The sequence below is a fragment of the Plectropomus leopardus genome, chromosome 1 (genome assembly GCF_008729295.1).
Source record: "Plectropomus leopardus isolate mb chromosome 1, YSFRI_Pleo_2.0, whole genome shotgun sequence".
In the NCBI taxonomy this organism is placed as follows: domain Eukaryota; kingdom Metazoa; phylum Chordata; class Actinopteri; order Perciformes; family Serranidae; genus Plectropomus; species Plectropomus leopardus.
The window spans coordinates 13733902-13753139 of record NC_056463.1 but is presented as its reverse complement, the minus strand read 5'-3'; the positions used below and the strand labels follow the sequence as shown (position 1 = coordinate 13753139).

Here is a 19238-nt window from a genome sequence, read left to right as displayed (position 1 = left end):
GACATCACGGATTACAGGAACAGCTCACTCCTCCTCACAAACATCTTTGCGTTTAGACATTCATTTCGCACTCCCTCAACTGATTCTTTCTCATGCTGTCTTGCTGGCTCACACTCTCCTTTGAAAAGACACTGCATCACAACACTCTCACATTCAACCCAAGTGTGTTCAAACAAGAGCCTAGTCTTGAGAGGATCAAGGTCAATTCTGAGAGGCAAGCTCAGTAATTTGTGTTCCATAAAGCACCCTGATTCGAGCCTTTTGTCAATATTAATTTCACTTCACAACTTGAAAAGCTGGTGAAGACTTGGGTAGGAAGGGTGGATGTGTATTTTGGAGAGGGGGAGGAGAGAAAACTTTGCATTTAGTCAGCAGTGCGCTGATATCCAATCTGGAGTAACATGAGGACACACTGAATGTCCAGTACTATTCATCAAACCACCCAGCAGTTGCCATTGGAAACGGGAAGCTGAGAGGTGCCTGGCAACCGGGATGGAAGATGCCTCATAAAAATCTGTTAAGCCCTAAAGGTAGCCCTCTGGTCAAAGACACAAAGGAAGCCGGCTCAGATGAGGTATTTACACCATTATTGCTTTAATCTAACTATAACTGTGCAAGCAGCATGCAGGGCAAACACTCAGGACAAACTGTGATAAAACAAATCCACTCTCAATAACACACAGAGGATTACACTGACATCACGGTCCCCTTCATTCATCAGAAAAAAACTTAATGCAAAGCCTTTTAGATGTAATTAAAACACACTCACTTTCTCTGTCACCTCTACCCCATTCATTCAGCTCTCCTAATCAATGCCTGGAGAAACTGACACGATGCTAAACACACTCCCACACGCTCCCGTTCTCACCTCTGTGGTCTGTATTGCCACGGCGCGAGGCAAAGACAAGAGGTTCTCTCGCACTGGAAGAGCCATCCACATACTCCAGTTTCCTTACCCGTCCTTCGGCCACAGCAAAGAGGGAGACGGGAGAGGGAGGGAGAGCAGGCAGGGTGGAAGGGAGGGAGGGATTGAGGGTGGAGATAAGGAGGGATATGAAAGAAAGTGAGAGAGAGAGAGAGAGAGAGTGTGAGAGCGAGAGCGAGAGCGAGAGAGAAAGAGAGAAATAGAGAGAGAGAGAGAGAGAGAGAGAGAGAGAGAGAGAGAGAGAGAGATTAAGCCTCCCCAGATGAGATCTGTGGTGCAGAATTTGAATTGTGTCCCAGGAGTATAAAGCAGTATGTACAGAGTGCGAGGCAAGCATGCAAACAGTACAATATTCACTGTACCGTGGGCGTTTATCTATAATATATTAACACTGGTAATGTGTGTATGTGTGTGTAGGTGTGTGTGTGTGTGTGAGAGAGAGAGAGATGGCAGGGACAGCGGTGCACTCATATTGATGTGTGTGTGGGTGTGTCTCAATTTATGCAACAACATCTGAGGGTTCTTAGAAGCGCAGATTCTTTAGGAGTGGAGATCATTCAGAGGGATGAGATGTTTGCTTATGTGCTGAATTTTTTACATTCAAGGTTATTCATTGTTAGATTCACGCATGTGGACAGACTCGGAAACACTGTTTAACACACAGTTTAATATTTGATTTTTCATGACCACCACAGACACGAAGACCATGACAGTGCATGTTTTTACTTGATGTAATTTTCCGTGTCATGTTCGTTCAGTGTACTGATGGAAAAAAAGGCAATGCTGCATGCAATGAAAGGAAATAGCACCTTTTTTTCTGAATGGTTGTGCTTGCGGCAGGACACTGCCACCTTGTGCTTCTCTGAAGGTGAGACACACAAGGTAAAAAAAAAAAAAAGAGTTTGTGGTCTTTTCATAAAACAATTATGATAGTTTAAATTATTAAAAATGACACAGGATTTATTTTAGGTAATTCCATTTTAAAATAACATGATACTCTGAATTACATTTTCTTCAACAGAGTGTTTACAGAGTGTTTACAACTTTATATGAAATCTAAGATCAAACTTGTGATGGAAATACACATTGAAAGTGAAAATATAACTCTTTGTATTTAAAAACATTCATGTCTTTTCTAAATGAACAGTAAGGTGAAATGACACTGATGATACTCTGTGCATATTTCCCTGCAAGGCCTTAGTTTGACGATGCAGGCGTGATGTCTCATTTAATTGCATAGAGGGGTTAAAAATAGGGGCATTGTGCTCACACAGGTGTTGTGTCAAAGTCTGTGACCCTGTCAAATAGCGTTTCCCTCCCACCAACAACTGAAATTCTGGTCGTGACATGACTAAAACTTTTTAAACTTTTAACTCTAATCTAAATTTGGACGATTTAATACTTTACAAGGCCTTTTAGTAGCAAATATGTACTTAAGACATTTTAAGACTTTTTATGGACCAATGGCCACCCTGTTCACCATGCACATACTATATTTGTGTATTAGTTACCAAACTTGTTTAAACAGAAGATGCAATCTTTGTGATTTTTACTGTTATGACTTTATGAATAATTAAATAATAATGCCCTATGAATGTATTAAACATGTATTATTTTGATTTAATATACTTGGGAAGAAAAGGAAGAGAAAATGCCCCCTAACAATGGCTGCATGAAGACATCAAATTTCAGACCACAAGCTAACTCACAGCTAGACAAAAGTATCATTGCACACTTGCACGGCTACATCTGCTACCTATCGTACATGTGATGCGTATAACAGTTTTGAAAAACCTGCCACTAAAATTCAAACTTTTAACAACATTTGAAACCATTTTACCTGATTTTACAAAAAGAGAAAAGTATGGGATTTGGATGCAAAAATGCTTTTTCTGGCATATTTTTGGCATATAACAAGAGATAAATGGCCAATTAACAAGGACACAGGGTAACAAATGGGATTTTTTTTTAAATTTATTTCATGGGGACTTGTAGATTTTATTTTGCTCAAAGAGTTGTCTTTGTGACTGCATGAAATACGATATTATGTAAAAATCAAAGCTCATGTAATATCTCTAAATTGACCTACCTAATTGGGGTTCCTTGCCCTAAGTTATCTTGTTCAATCATTAACTCTGACAATCTGTCATATGTTTTTGGGGCCCTGGGGGCACCGTCTGCATGCTCATGCATTGCTGTCACATGTATGGAACAGCTGAACGCACAGAAGCTCTCTGCTAATCAAAGCAAACACATGAAACCCTTCTGCTATTTTTGCAGCTATTCCCTGATGCATAGCTTCTTGTCATGCTCAATTGTTGATATTTAGATTGTGCTTTGTTTGTATTATCATTACTTTTTCAATTTAACCCACCTGTGAACTTGACGCATGACTGGGAGGGAGCTATGTCAGCCTGGCGAGGAAGAAGAGGGGAGGACGGTAGAGAAATGGAAGCACCCTTGGTCAGTTTTCTCGGTTTTGTCGGGCTTTGAGTGCAGCCCCTGTCATGATCCTGGAAGTGTGTGGCACACCCGCCACTGTCTCTCTGCAAGGTACTGCGAGTGTACACCTCCCCACCTGCATGGAAAAGATGGGTGAGTGTAGAGAAAAGATAGAGAAGGACACAAAAAGAATCGCTTAGAAAGTTTCAATTAAAAAGGTGGAGTTGATTTAACAGGAGTGTGTCTGTGCAGCAGATTTAACATCACAGAGAGAGCAGTTTAAATTATGTCTCACATAAGGCTGCGACAGAGTGAACATATCTTGTCTTGGAGGCATATTGCTGAATGAGGTAATGGAAAGTTGGCAATGCCAGAACATCTATTTAAAGGAATGGGATCACACTAAATAAAGAGGCTACACTTATTATATTTTGATTCAATATTTAAATTCATGTCCACTCTTACTGCATCCATTGCATCTTATTTTGTGTTTTCAAATAAACATTATGCATGAGAACTCAAAAAGCCAGGTGATTTCAGAGGCCTTATTGCCACTTATACCAGACTGTTGTCATTTTCCTGGAGGTATAATTCATACATTCATTGTTCTCTTACCTTAAATGAGTCTGTTTTGCTTTTCTGAGCAAAATAAGGACTCAGAGGTCTACTCCATAATATCAAAAATTCACGATATGCTGTTGCATAATTTTTAAAAGTGTGGAGGGATCATTGCCTTGAAACGTTTCATGATCGGCTTTTCAGAAGAAGTGATATCTCTGCAAATGATCAGAGCCATCCAAATGTACTGTAAACATACTATATCATTTTTAATGAGACTGACACAGTTCTCTATCTTCCTCTCTGTTCTTGCTACCCAGAGCAGCACATTATCAAATATTAATGGGGCAACATGGTTGCTCTAATACTGAGCGCTACTTATGTTCATCTATCACCACTGCTCAGTCTGAAATCTCCCCTGAACTGCAGCAAGTTGACAAGTTCCCCCTGTGAAATATACAAACACCGTAGCTTCATTTCAACAGCAAAATGTTCCAGCGACCCTTTTTCATCTCATATTTCACTGACAATACTGCAACATGTTAAGCAGAGAAGACGTGTTTATTACAAGAACACAGAATTTTCTCATTCGGTTTAAAACTGAAGTTGAAATTCAGTATGTTTTAGTAGGTCAGGATGTTTTCCTAACCCACTCTAACTTCTCCTGACACACTTTAAATGCAAGCAGCGGGACACTGTGTGAAGGACAGAACACACTCATGAATTAGGCTAATTGAAATGGCTCTACTTAAATCACCCAAGAGAAGAGAACTTGCATATTGCCATCAAATAATGCAAGACCTTAAGTGTGTACAACACAGGATAAATCTCCTCCTACACATATTAAGCATACAACTGTGATGAAACATCATTGAGATACAAGCCCGAAGGTGCCACATTGACTTATTATTGAGCTGACATGCCACAGTTTTCTAAAAGGATGGTTGAAACGATTTTGCTCTTACCTGGATGTCTCTGGCTCTTTTTTTCTCCTCGTTTTCCTCCTCCCTCTCTCTTGTTCCCAAACACTGCTCTGAACATAGCTGGGCTGTTGCTTCACCGTCTACTGCCTGTGAAAGATTAAGCAAGATGGTAATTTCAATTAGGGAGCACATTATTTCAGGCAACATTACCCCCACAGTTATTTCCTAATTCAACCCCTGAAGAAGCAGCAGTATTAATTGGTGCTTTTTGAGGCCATGAAAACCATTCAGTCTTTATCATAGAGTTATTTCTTTACATTAATCAACAGTGCACATAAAATGATGTAGCTAATAAAAACCAAGCCTCAAGTTACCTGCTCTTATGTCTTCTTTGATGCCTGCATGTCTTCACATAAAACCCACAGGGAGCCGATGGAGGACCATTTAAACTCGCGGAGTCCAATTAAGAAGTGCTGCACCTCCTCAGTCAACTCACAGTATGTTGGAAGAGGAGTCGGGCGCGCGCGCCGAGCACGTGCGTGTTTTCCTTCTGCTCCACATTTGATGTGCCCTTAATAAATTTAATATAACCCGTTTTGCTCTTTTAACTGACAGTGTGGGGTTTTTCTCTTTGAGCTTCTTAATTCTCAGTCTGCTAACACCACGTGTAATAATAATAATAATATTAATAATACACAGAATACTAATAATAATGATAAAACTAACACGTTGTTTAACAAAGGTAAGTCGTGCCCTAAAGACACCACGATCCCTGCACTTTCCATAAATTGGTTAAAATTATTGTGTTACAGGCTATTCAATAATACAGCATCAAGCTGATATTTTAAAAAAATATAGGCTATGCATATAATTCGTCTGTGTCTGCATACCAAAGAAACATACTCAATAAAGGAAAATTCCTGTTAATTTCCCCGTCTCCAAAATATGTTTTCTTTGAAACCTGTTTGTAATTACAACACACAAGAGCCTTTTTAGAACAAATAAACTACAGATTACACCGAGGCCCTATAAAAAATTTAAATCTTAAAAATATTTTAGGCAACACTTTCGGTTAAATTACGTTGCTTGTTTTATGTTCGCTCAATGACAATTGGTTTCCTTGTTTGTTTACTTTTCTTGATTACATGACTTTTGCATTTGCTTATTGTTCTCACTGTGGTGATATTTTATAAACCCACATGAGTTTCTTAAAACTCACCTGCATGACTTGGTTTTCTTTTGTTGTTTTATTTATGTTGTTTTGCGCAGATGTATTAAATCTAAGCCTTTATTCTGTGCAGTTTGTAAATTACTGCAAAAACTGTGACCTGCAGGGGGCGACAATGTAAACTAAACTTCCCTCTTCACCCTGTAGAGGTCGACAACGAGCCATAAACGGTAAACCGGTAACCTATTTAATCTGGAGGCTACAGTATGCTCGGTCCTTTCCTCTCACCGACCACACTGAACCCTAACTACAGGAGGGAGAAATGCCATCTTCATTAATATATATAATACATAACATCAGCAGCTCCATCATATGTAAGTATATTAGCCACATGAACTGTTTATTGTTAAAAAAGTAACAGCGATCGGAGAGTTTTGCGTGACTAACGTTATAGTTTCAGTGTAAAATCTCACTCTGTGGACACGTGTGTCCCAGTCTGTATCCACGCCTGCGTCTGTTACAGTTTATATAATTCACCGTTAGCGTTTTCAGCGTCAGCCCACATTACAGTTAAATTGGTGAAATATGTAATCTTACAGGACGCAGTGTCCAGTAAACTGTACCCAGGAATGTGAGCGTTTTTCGGCAAATGGGGAACACTTTAAAACGGGCCTAGAAAACGTTAGCATAGCACCGGAAATGCCTCGATGCTGTCTTAACCGTAACGCTAACTTAATATATGTGGCTAAAACTAACGTTAAATGTCTCAATCACACGGTTTCAGATGGCTAACTAAGAAATTAATGTTTTGTAGTGTAACGATATCACCTTAACTGACGGTAAATGGTTTGGCTCCTTTCAGTTAGTCGACAACGTGCTAAGTCAGCCTGCACAGCTGGTTATTACCATTAGTTACAACGAATTTAACCCCGCATACGTAATAAGAAAATGTCAAGGATAATCTAATTTACATGTGTTATTTCTCAGTTGTTGTATTTTGTAGACCACTAACTCTAATGTTAAAACGCTTCTGGTCTTAAAAGTATTCACCAACCTGATACTCTTAATAGAGTTACAGCCAGAGCCTACAGGTCCTTAAAGTCTTAATATGTCTTAAATTCAGTTTTAAACAGAATATACATTGAAAACCATTATAAAGTCTTGAATTTAAATGTATGTGTTCTTAAGTGCCATACGTTGTTATATCTAATATTATCAATTTTGAAATTTTTTTTGTTGAAATGAAATAAGGTGTTATGCAGTCCTGATAATTTATGATATAAATCTTTAAACCTACCACTAATCCTAACACTGCCTTTTTACTTAAAACTTGCACGGAACCTGTTTGTAAAATGTTGAAAAACTTACTTTAATAACAATGTTCCTCCATAACCACCCCCATCTGCATGAGACCACTAACACATTTTTATAATCACCTGCAGTGTTTGAATAGGGAAAAGATGATTTTTTCAAAAAACAATCTGCCTTAGATTTGGTTAAATTACATTCAAAAAGGGCTTTAAATGCACTAAATAGGTATCTGATACTTGTATACACCCTGGTTACAGCAGATATTGTATTTTTAATTTATTGCATTCAGAGTTAAAAGATATTTAAGTAATCATCACTACTATGTATCTATTACTAAGTAACCATTACTGTCAATTTGTTCGACAGCCGTGTATAATTCAGATTTGCAACAATGACAGTTTCTTTTCCCAGGATCCCTTGTAATATTTGTATTTGTGTGTGTGTGTGTGTGTGTGTGGGGGGGGGGGGGGTCCTTTCTATAAATAATAGGCCGTGATGTTAGAATTGCAAATATGGCTCTATAAACCTAATATTTAAACTCCACAATGTTGACAGATTGAATTAAGATGCAGGCATTACTAGCAAATAACCCCTCTTCTGCATTTTTTCCAAGCAGATCATATGCCATTTGGTGGACACCTGTATGAGCCAGATGGAGGATGATGGCTGTGTTTGGGCTTCGGCAGACTGTCCCAGCCATGACTGTGCTGTGGCAACAATACAATCTGTCGTAGCGGTTTAATTATTTGAGAAAATGGGTCTGAGAGAGGAGCTTCAACAAGAGGACCACTGCCATCTGCATCAATTCATTTGTGAAAGGGTATGTGAAGATGTGTTCCCTTTGTGGAGAAGCTTGCTTAGGTCTAACTGTTTCACTGATCAAGCATTTTGGCCTTGTCACAAGCTGCATCTTTGACAGCCTGGGCTCTCTGGTGTGAGACATCCTGGGTTTTATTATTTCAGATGCAAGATTAAATGTCCCTGCGCTTTCTGCTCGCCTCGTTTCCATGGCGTCCCAGATTGAATAGGGGAGGATAAAACCTAAATAATGTCTGATATAAACTTGTAGCTTCTATTAATCATCTCAACTACATACTATTCTGTAGGGAGCCAGAATGAAATGTTTTTTTCTCCCTTTTCCAGTGTCGAGGTTTAAGCTTTTGAAGATAAAACCAGAGATGATGTTGCAGCTATAACAGACGCTGTTTAGCAGCTTTGGTCCAAGTTGATACACTTTCAGGTAAGCACAAGTAATGGAGCTGTTAAATTGTGGTAGACCTTAATTTGCATCCACTGATAGACCTGAAGCAGATTTCATTGGCTTCTGGGTTTGCATAGTGATGCTAAACTGATACTTCCTCGCGCTTTCTGATTGCTACATTCAATAGCAGCACAGATTGAATTGAGGAATACATTTGACAGATATTTTTCAATACTTTATTTTACCTGATAAATTCTAAAGTGGGTTATTGCACACTAATTTTGCATTCAAAATAGAAAGACATTTACAGAATTGGGAGATGAAACTAGGGTTCAGTCTCACAATCTGGAAATGTGTGGTCAAACCACTGGAATCGTTCTCTGTGGGCGTTTGCTTTTCATCATCCTCATTAAAAATGATTCAATTTGTTTAATATTAAGCAGGCAGCTTATAAGAGCATTGTGCCATTTACTTGCTGTATCTTAATACCTGTTATGGGAAGACTTTCTGTGATAGAAGGTGTTGCATCTTTTGTAATGTTTTTAATTTTTTTGCAGGTAATAAGCAAGACGTTGCAAACATCTGATGGAGATTGGGCCATAGCCCGTGGGGCACAGCACTAAGAGTCGACATGAAGCCACGACGCTGTGGCCCAGTGTGTGCCGAGCAGCAGGCAAAGTCGGGGAACTAGGTGTACTGATGCCTGGCAATATTCGTGGCCCGGCCACCAAGATGCTGGGGCTTCGACCGAAAGTCGATGGGACTTTGCCGGGCACAGCCCAAATCTACATGGAGCCTGTGGCTCAGCAGGGATGGACGTTGGGGTCGGGTGTATTGTGTGCTGAATGGCACTCAAAAGTGGGGGCCTAGGCGTGCTGACCCCTGGCATTACATAGCAGCATTTGTATTTCACATAATAAATCTGGCAGCATGCTATGTATCAAAACAATGTAAGTTTGTCTAATAAAACATATTCAACTACAACTCCTGAAGCATTTTTGTTCATTTAAACTTGACCCATGATGTTGAATCCTGTAATTAATGTTAGCGGTGTGAAAATCAATGAAGCTGTTTCAGTTAACTATCCATAACTGTCCAGTTATCCAAATGTGAAAGCAAACTATTTCCAGCTCCTCTGTCCTCATATTACACATGAAGCCATTATGATTAGACTGAAATACAGAAGACTATCTTAAAGCAGTGAAATGCTGGTGGTATTGCCATGAGTAGATATGAATTTATATATTCATAATCAAATGTAAAAGGTTTGCCAAGTACTTCTATCAATATTAATGGGCTGAAAAGTGAGCGATAAAGTGCCACAAGACAAAGTACTTGAGTTATAGAGCACTACAGGCTCAAACTGAGTATTAAGCCAGATAAATTAAACCAGGTGAGCTGTAGGGGATGAAAGGTTGTCACGACTGTGTCTTCTGTATTTCACAATTTAAATAAGTGTATTGCGTGTGTTTACTACTGCTGTTCTTAAGCCAAATGAGACTTGATGCTGTTCTATTACAAAGTTGGATTTAAAAAAAAAAAAAAGTTTTCTACTCAAACACATTTATTACATAAGTCAATCAAATGTAAAACAATTTAAAATTACAGTTTAGATGAGCTAATACGAGGTCACCTGAAGCAAGAATTAGAGAAAAAGGGACAGTCTTAAAATTAAGTCAACGCAATTTCAGGTTTAATCGGTCTTCCCAAGTCATGGCACAGAAATCTAAACCTAAAATGCATTTTTTTTTTATTAAAGGACATGTATTTAAAAAAAAGAAAAGTAAAATTAAAAAGCATCTAGTAAAAGAAACTTCAGTGGTGAGCACCATTACCTGTGTCACATCCTTAGTCTACTTACAATTTCCTTGTTACCTCATGATATATAAACATTAAAAAATAACCAGAGCTCATAGATGCATCTTTTGCTTCGGAAAATACAACGTACTGTGACTCTGACGAAATGAACGACTAATTCTGGGTTCTGTTACCTTGCGGGCGGGCTGAAGCTGTTATAGAACCACATCGGGAAGAGGCGGTGCAAACTTGAGCGTAAAACCTCCGTTAATGTCCCTTCTCGTCGTTTCCTACAAAATAACAAGAAGACGCAAAAACTTCTCCCAGTAAAATGCTACCTTTGCTTGACCTCATCATCCATTGTGTTTTGAGACCTGTTGTCAGGAAATCAGGAGAGCACTCCAACATCCAACCAAGGCTAGGTCCGGGAGAGACCCCTCACCAAATGATAAGGTTGTTTGTCGGCCGTGGAGGAGGTCAGAAACTATTCGTCAGTGTTTTCCTCGCCATGGTAATGTCGGTATTCCGGTTTGAGCTCCCAGGTATTCTTGTGTGTTCCCTTTACGTTGTAAATGCCAATGTCGCGCAGGATTTCTTTCAGGTAGATCTGGGAGGGAAAAAAATACAGGATATGAGAAAAGATTAATGTCATGCTCGCTCCGTGTGAATCAAAGCTTTAAAATACTGTGTACAGCGCATGTAATCAACAGTTTTCACTAGAAAAACCTGTACTAAAAAGGAAACATCTTTAAGTTTCACATACCTGAGTTTAAGTACAATGGGCAACTTCTTTGAATTATTCAAAAGAGCAAAACCAGCGTTTTACCACAGTTTTACTGTGCTATGGAGAAATCTTGATCCAGACCAGGGCCAAAACTACCCATGGCCTGATTGAGTCTAAATGACCCACATCTGCCTGGTCTTTCAGGGGTAAAGAGCACTGAAATCAGTCAATATAAACAGTGTGTTATAACCAAAACCCTCGTGTTGCCCTCTGGTCTTACCACAGGCTGTTTGGTGATGTCCACCAGGTCTTTGATGTTGTAGTACTGGTGCTTCTCAAAGGCAGAAAACAACATGTCCAACACTTGCTGTTTGTCTGCTCTTGCTCTCTTGCCCTCCTCCTTCTTTTTGCGCTCATACTCAAGCTGCAGCAAAACAGTGAACAGACAGAGGTCAGGTAACACATACACCTGCCCAGTGACTCTGCACGTCATAATGACTCTTAAATGTTTTCCTCCCTTTGGTTTCCATTCATTGCCATATTCTATGACCATACTGTGAATGTGGAGAGACTAGACATTTGCTTTCAGTGGTGGAATGTAACTAAGTACATTTACTCAAGTACTGTCCTTCAGTACAAATTTGAGGTAATTGTACTTTACTTGAGTATTTTCTTTAAATGTAAATTTATACTTTTACTCCACAACAGTTCAGAGGAAAATATGTTACTTTTTACTTTACATTATCTGAACACTTTAGTTACTTCACAGCTTAAGATTTTTGCATAAAAAACAAGAGTTTATAAAATCTGATGTTTTGTTATAAATTGCATTAAATTTATGCAATTGCAGCTTTAATGATTAGCTGATTAAACAATCAGTCAGTTGACGGAACATAAATTATTTTGACAAACATTTAGGTCTTTTTTATTATTTTTTAATAATTTTGAGTTTTGTGTGTTTATGTATGTTTTTTTAAATAATAAGTTTTGGGGGTGTTTGTTATTTATATAATTTAACATTTTTGGGGTGTCTTTAAAAAAATATGTTTTTGTTTAGGGTATGTTTCTTTTATTTTTAAAATAATTTTGATTTTTTTTTTTTTTTGCAGTACTTTTACCTTTAATACCTTAAGCATTTTTTCCTGAATATACTTACTTTTACTTACGTAAAATTTTCAAGGCAGGACTTTTACTTAAAACAGATTATTTTTACAGTGTGGTATTAGTACTTTAACTTAAGTAAAGGATCTAAATACTTCTTCCACCACTGTTGGCTTTACACGGGCAGTTTATCCCCCGGATCATAAACAAACAATGTACTTAGCAGCAATGTAAAATTTACAAGATTCTTAGCAATTGGTTAAAACAAGCAACAATATTTTAATGTGCTGTTTAATTTATGGTGAATATTTGTCCAGATGCATCAATTAACTTTGTTAGTATTATAGGCAACATGTTGGATGAAGCAAAAAGGTGAGTAAGAGTAATTAAACAAGACAGTCCTGTATATGATGCTTTTCTTACATTGTAAGTATGGTTGGCCACAGGTTTGTAGTTGCTGGTGACGGCTTTATCCAGCTGCTGTGACAGCCGGACTGGCTTCAACAACTCCTCAATTTGTAACCTGTTAACATAATGAGAATTACTTTGCTTGCACAAGTACAATACTAGACATATACAGTGTACACTGAGGCACCTGGGATTAAAAAACGCAACTATGTGATAAAATGCAATGCAATACAATAGCTCTGCAATTAAATCTACAATGTCTACATTTTTGCCACTAGAGGTCTCTCGATCAAAACAGTGGACGAAGCAATGCCAACATTGCAGTCAGTTTCTCCCATTTTGTATTCCTTTAGTGTTCATTGCTCAGGAGGTTTTTTACTGGAAGCTGAACAATCTTCAGAGGTGTCTTCCTCTCCAACAAATGAACCCAGTGATTTAAACCAATAATAAAACTGAATAAAGCAGTTTCACATTACAGATCAGTATTTCTCCAAACTGTTTGGCACGGCGGGGGCTGGAGCCAAGCTGCTAACCTTTGCTCAGCTTGTTTTTCATATAACTCTAGATCCAGACATCTGAGGACGAAAATCCCTCATATAGTTAAAAACAACCAAGATCTAAAAAGTGCACTGTAAAAATGTGGACTAAAACTAGTTAGAAAGCAATGGCATGCAGACAACCATAACCCTGACATCACTGACAGGCGATGGCTACCAGACAACACAAACTGTGTCCTTGATTAAAATAAGAGATTTCTCTCGTTTGAAAATTCGAATGCAGTTTCATGTTTCGTTTCGTGTGTGCACACCGATTGGAAAATACTCACCTCTTCAGCCTCATGTAGCTTTCATTAACAGCAGGTCTGCACTCTGCTCTTTGCACTACCACTCCTTCCAACGCTATTTTATCTGAAAAAAAGAGGACAGTTAATTCAAACCACAATAAAAACTTAAAGTCCACCTGTCCGAATGCATTTTTAGTGCATGTTTACTTCACAGGTGAGGAAGGGGGATTGGTTGCATATGTGTAAAAAAAAAAGTTAATAAGGAAGACACTGAATGAATGGATAATGTGTTCAAAGGAAAACATTCACTCCAGAAACAGATGTTTTTGTTTTTTATATGAACCTAGTTCAGTCCAGGCTCTCTACTGAAGTTGAGGGAAATATGTCAGAGCAAACAAGGGGTCAATTTCTGAAATGCCATAACATTTCATTTGCTTCAGTCATTAAGATTATGTAAACTAAACTCATCATAATGTGACAACAAACCACTTTAGCCATATACACCTGATTGTGCCCTCTCAGTTATTATTAATTCAGCTCACAGTTAATTCGAATTCAGTTGATGCATTTCTCTGTACTCTGCACAAAAATCTCCCAATTCTGTGTCATTTTCTGTAAACATACTTTAAAATTATAAAAACCTTGTTGTTTGCTCTTTTTGGCAATGGTAGTGAAGGACCAAGACAACTTGTCTCACATAACAGAGGTTCCAAATCTTTTTCAGCCGATGTCCCCTTACAAGGTAGAATATTTTCCGGGGACCGCCTTGCATCCCTTGAAATAATTTGATGTACCCAGTTTTTTACACTTCAATAGTCTACTTCCAAAAAAAATATCCTTAGAATTATGAAGCTTTTCTAAACATAAATAAATGAAATCAAAAATATGTTTTATACCATGATAATCTGAAAACTGTTCAAAGACCCTGTGGTGGTCTCGGGACCCCACTTTGAGAATCACATACAGCAGCTTTGTAAGTCTCATCAAACAAAAGCAAAATGTGAATGAGTAATTCTGCGCATGTTGAATTTAAAAACAAAGAAGACAATAAAAATCTTGAATTCATTAACACAGACATCAACACTTCATTGATCACATCACAGAGTCATACTTATTTACTTTAAAGGATGCTTGCTAATATACAAAGAGTGGATCTAAACTAATATTTAGAAAGTGTCAGATATTAATTCTCCTTGCCAGCCTAATGTCACAACTGGACTGGCATTACAACAATCACCAAGAGCAGGTAGATCTGCTCAGGTGCAGTATCGACCAGTCTGACCACAGACTTTCTTATCCATCCTCCAGTCAAGAGCTAAGTGCAGAAGCTTCACGGGAATTGTACAACTATGCTCAAAAAGTAGAGGCCTGCACGATGCTCCAGGGCAAAACTGGGCACTTCCATGAGGACAATGTGTTAACAGTTTTGGTACCAATACATGCATCTTCCAAAGCATGTATATGGGTTGCTACTATGATACTACAAACGCCCTTTATTAATAAAAATATAAGACACTCTGTGTGTCTGATTCCCAGAGGTGCAACTTTGTCACCTGCTGTCAAAACGGAGGACTCACCTGGACCTGCCCCCGCCCCCGAACCTGAGCTGCTGCCATCAGATCTTTCTTCTGACTGGCCTACAGGAAGGGAGGGAGGGATGGTAAACATGAAAATATAAGGGGTGGAAGACGGAGGAAGGAGGGGATCGAACAACAAGAACCACACCCAGGGTTTAGTCGCACACGAAAAATCACACAGAGCGTCTCGGCGTAATCTCTGATGAGTACACACCCGTGCGCATCAGCAAAGCAAGCATGCCCTCACAAAAAAGCGAGCACAGATACCCTGTCCCACCACAAATACACATCCACGGCAGGGCTGCACAATAACTGGAAACACCATACATTTTCACATGAAAACAGTACATTACCAGTGCATTTCTCCAGTTATTAACACTGCAATTTGGAAGTACAACAAGAACTTCACTCTCTCTCCTTTTCTCTTTTTCTTTTAATTTACTGAATTTCATACGTTGTGAATCCTGCGAGGTCTCCACTGAAAAAATAGTCTTACGTCAAGGTGTTTTTTAAAAAACATATGTAACATTTCAACTGGGCAGCCCTAAAACACACTCACACTGAGACATGTGCCCATGACTGTGACCCAAAGTAAGCACCCATAGCAACAAAACAACAACATCACATTCAGAGGGCAGACAGGGCTGGTGAAATTCAAACCAAAGAAACCCATGCACAAAAAAAATCAACGCCAAATTCAGAAATGATTTGTGTTGATCTTGATCTACGCTATGTTAAACAAATTCCAAATGGGGCCATTGTGCCGGATCATTTACCCAATCTGCCGGGGTGATTGGCAGGGAAAAGTCAAACCACAAACAAATGACTTACAGTGGAACAAACACAGAAACTAAAATTCTTTTATACAAAGAGAGAGAAACACAGATAGGACTGGATGAACACACACTTCCAACACACCAACTCTCTTCTGTTTTCCACTGAGTGTTTACTTTATCCAGTATGAACAGTACATTACATATATGTACTCTGTTAAGTCTGTGGACAACCTCACACTCTAGGAAAAGTCTGTTGAGAGTTCATAACACACGAGACAAGCAGGGCAGGCAAAGGAGAGACTGTGCACGACAACAGCAAGCTGTACAGAGAGCAGCAGGACGGGCACCTTCACCACCTGATCACACAGAACTTACCTCCAGGATCGAATACAAACAGATATTTCACATCACAGAAAACTAAACGCGTGGATTGTTACGGGTGCCTCATCTTGCAGCAGACGTGCTCTACGCAAACACTCTGCGTCCTCCAGCTGGACTTAAAAAAGGACATCCAAAACTCACCTGATGAAGTTTCTGTGAAGACCGCCAACATCTGACCTCCCACTAACTGCATGGTGAATGGGTGCTCACGAGGTGCAGACACCGTCTTGTCTTCTATACCCTCAATCACAGTCAGCTCTTCATTCAAAGTGAAAGACACCTGTAAAGAGTGGTGTACACGCTTAATCTTTTCAGAACCTTTCCTTACTTTTGATTTTACAGCCATTATTCTGTGTCTAGTACAGCAGTATGGCAGGGCATGCACACATAGTCAGTTGTTCTATTCCCAATAGTTCCATATATATTTGTTAAGTGCTTAAAATCATGAATTATTATTATATACTTAAGAAAATGTCAGAAGAATTTAGAGAATTTGATATTGGATAACAAACAGTTCACAATAAGATGTAATATGAAGAAACACACTTGGCTAGCTTTGACTGACTGCATAATAATTTAAAAAAATATATTAAAACATAAATGTCACAAACTAAAAGTTACATACTCACTAGATTAAGTTTTGCTATCATAAATTATTTCTTTCAGGGCAAAAACAAACAAAAAATGATAAAAACCTACAAAAGGGTCATGCAGAAAGGTGAAGAATTACACAATGCACAACTACATTTAAACATGCACAATTCAGATTGCAAGTGAAATGTTAAATGTATACAAAAAATTCTGTCTGCACTGAAACAAAGGGGTACATTGTGTTAACCTTTTATAAATGAATTCTCATTTCTCCAATACTAATTATTGTGGATAACATCACATATCTACAACATAGCTATTATCAATTATGTGAACTTCAAAGGGCACAGCAAAATCTAATCCATTACCAAAGTCATAATAATGACTTAATAATTTGGCTCTCACTTAAGTTTGACCATAAATGGAGAATGATAGGGAGCAAAGTTATGACATCCCAACGAAGTAAGTGTGACTTCTTTTGCATATACTGAAATATACTACATGGCATTGTATGTGGCAGATAACCACCCCATTGTACTTCTATCAAACATCATTTACCTCTGGTTTTCCTTGGTTTCCTTTCCTTGGAGATCAAAAATAATGCAAAAAAAAAAAAAAAAAGAATTAGTTGATTCGAAAAAATAACAGGGTATTCAGTGTCATTTCAAATGCATTAGTAATAAGACAAAAAGAACACAGCTTATATAACTATCTTATTCACCATAATATTTTTACCCTTCATCAGCACAAACTAATTTCTCATTTTCTCTCTTCCCCTTCCAAATGTACAGTCACATGATGTACACTGACTACATCACTTGATTTAAACTCAGACACACACAAACACAACAAACTTGGCATTAATATTTTGATATTTATTGATGCTCAGCTGTTTCTCATACTTGCAGATTCGGAGTTTCCCGACCTCTCCTCTGCCAGTCGCTTTTGCCCATTGCTGAGAGAGGTATTTGGGCACCTGCATTAAAAAAACATGGGTATGTATTATCAGGGGCTGCTTACATTGACAATTGGCCCTTTTGGTGTTATAGAATAGATCTTCATTGTCAATGTGCCCTGAACAATGAAAATCAGTTTTGTAACTCTACTCCACTGCACACCATATCATTTCAACATATTAAAGCAAATCATTATATATATATATATATATATATATATATATATATATATATACATCAATATTTTTTCATAGGTAGTAGTCCACGCTTATAGTTTTTTGTACCTGACTGGCTGAGCTACTCCACATTTACGATATTTATACAAGTAGTAGTAAATTTTCAAAAATATTGGAATTATTGCGACCTGACATAGTGACCCACTCCTCATATAACAACACTGACATAGATAGATATATTTGAACCTAACAATATGACCAAGACAACATTAATACAGGTATTAGTCCATTCTGAAACATTTTTGTACCTGATAGGTTATATTGAGCGTTGTCGTCAAAAGACTATAGAAAAACAATGTTACAATCGGTAACGATTAGTCTTAATGGTATTAACATAAGTACACATGTAGGCACTAAAACATGACGTTAAGTTTAGAGGGATTAAACTGTTTGACTATGACCATTGGAAAGAAATGTGAGTGTTACTTTGGAAGCTATCGTTGCATTTTAAGCTACGCAAACCTTTACTGAGTTAGTTACTTTTCACCGATCCTAAAATGCCTTACGTTGATGATTTCTGTTATTACTCAACCGCGTTTTTTACGTTGTCGTCAAAAGACTATAGAAAAACAATGTTACAATCGGTAACGATTAGTCGTGAGCAGTTTAGTTTAGCAAGCTAACAGTTAATCAACTTAGCCAGCGTGTGCTACAACGCACGGTTTCATTAAATCGTTGCGGTGGATGCTAAGCTACACTAGTTAGCTTTAGCTGCGTTTAAGTTAATGAAACACCCTTTAGCCCATGAACTAATATCGTAAATGAGTTGTATATGCGCACCTTTACAAGCCACACTCCCGTGTTTTGCTTGGCACCGGTTAAATCCACTTCTCCTTTCTCTGACATGTTTTCAAAATGATTCTTCTGATAGCTTGTAATGTAGGCGGTTCGCGCATGCGTGGAGGGAATTAAAAATATGGCAACTCTGAAGGTCCAAAACCGTTTGTATACATCCTTCGCTTTTTGACCAACGTAGTATATCCTACACGTTTATAGATATTAACTCTTTGAAACCTGGATAGGTATAACTTCCTCGTGATGCATTCAGATGCCTTTCAAACGTACCAAAACCACTGAAGCCTGAGCAAATTGGTTTGATCTCTTCCAAAACATGCGCAACTTGGTAAATAATGTTTTTACAAATCAAAAGACAGTGGTAGATACATGAAGTTACATTCAAATAGCTAGGGAAAAATGTCTATAGAGATAAGAAAATGGTTCGGGGAAAACCATATTTATAAATATCAGAATTACATATTTAAAAATATATCACAAAATCATTATGATTTTTCCAGGTTTTTTTTTTTTTTTTTTTATCGAAATTTCTTTTTCTTTTCAAAATTTCAGGTAACTTTCTTGTACATTTTCTAATTTCTCGC

General features: G+C 38.1%; 2 protein-coding genes, 1 long non-coding RNA gene and 2 other non-coding genes across 7 annotated transcripts in view; 3 read left to right on the top strand and 2 right to left on the bottom strand.

Annotated features, from left to right (window-relative positions):
- Positions 1 to 4966, bottom strand: part of LOC121943951 (protein TANC1-like) — a 46312-nt gene extending 41346 nt beyond the window's left edge. The window contains exons 1-3 of the mRNA XM_042487568.1: positions 4891 to 4966; positions 3300 to 3503; positions 869 to 1018 (exon numbers count right to left, since the gene is read on the bottom strand). Coding sequence (XP_042343502.1) covers positions 869 to 1018; positions 3300 to 3503; positions 4891 to 4966 — 430 coding nt within the window. The remainder of the gene's footprint in view (positions 1 to 868; positions 1019 to 3299; positions 3504 to 4890) is intronic.
- Positions 4967 to 6259: 1293 nt separating this feature from the next.
- LOC121947737 lies at positions 6260 to 9512 on the top strand. Of its 2 annotated transcripts, none has more exons than XR_006106108.1 (4): positions 6260 to 6390; positions 7941 to 8147; positions 8471 to 8567; positions 9086 to 9512. It is a non-coding gene; the product is annotated as an uncharacterized LOC121947737 (long non-coding RNA). The 2 variants fall into 2 exon arrangements; XR_006106107.1 differs by having other exon boundaries at positions 6261 to 6390; positions 7944 to 8147.
- Positions 8232 to 8367, top strand: LOC121948365. Its single transcript, XR_006106141.1, has one exon. It is a non-coding gene; the product is annotated as a small nucleolar RNA SNORA31 (small nucleolar RNA).
- LOC121948349 lies at positions 8612 to 8744 on the top strand. The gene has a single exon (XR_006106138.1). It is a non-coding gene; the product is annotated as a small nucleolar RNA SNORA31 (small nucleolar RNA).
- Positions 9513 to 10079: 567 nt separating the features above from the next.
- Positions 10080 to 18739, bottom strand: gtf2f2a (general transcription factor IIF, polypeptide 2a). Of its 2 annotated transcripts, XM_042492817.1 has the most exons (9): positions 18640 to 18739; positions 17570 to 17643; positions 17226 to 17250; positions 16218 to 16356; positions 14920 to 14979; positions 13385 to 13466; positions 12574 to 12673; positions 11330 to 11473; positions 10080 to 10932 (listed from the first exon to the last, which is right to left on the bottom strand). In XM_042492817.1, the coding sequence occupies exons 1-9, from the start codon at positions 18703 to 18705 to the stop codon at positions 10810 to 10812; spliced, it is 813 nt and encodes a 270-aa protein (XP_042348751.1). In that variant the 5' UTR covers positions 18706 to 18739; the 3' UTR covers positions 10080 to 10809. The 2 variants fall into 2 exon arrangements, with proteins under 2 accessions (XP_042348751.1, XP_042348760.1); XM_042492826.1 differs by lacking the exon at positions 14920 to 14979.
- Between the last annotated feature and the right edge of the window lie 499 nt (positions 18740 to 19238).

What these genes read in the sequence shown, in the direction of transcription:
- gtf2f2a (XM_042492817.1), bottom strand. Translation starts at nt 18,705, where the DNA reads ATGTCAGAGAAAGGAGAAGTGGATTTAACCGGTGCCAAGCAAAACACG. An exon ending in CGGGAGTGTGGCTTGTAAAG is followed by an intron (nt 17,644 to 18,639) that starts GTGCGCATATAC and finishes TTTTTAATGCAG; the next exon opens with GTGCCCAAATACCTCTCTCA. An exon ending in GGGAAACTCCGAATCTGCAA is followed by an intron (nt 17,251 to 17,569) that starts GTATGAGAAACA and finishes TTGATCTCCAAG; the next exon opens with GAAAGGAAACCAAGGAAAAC.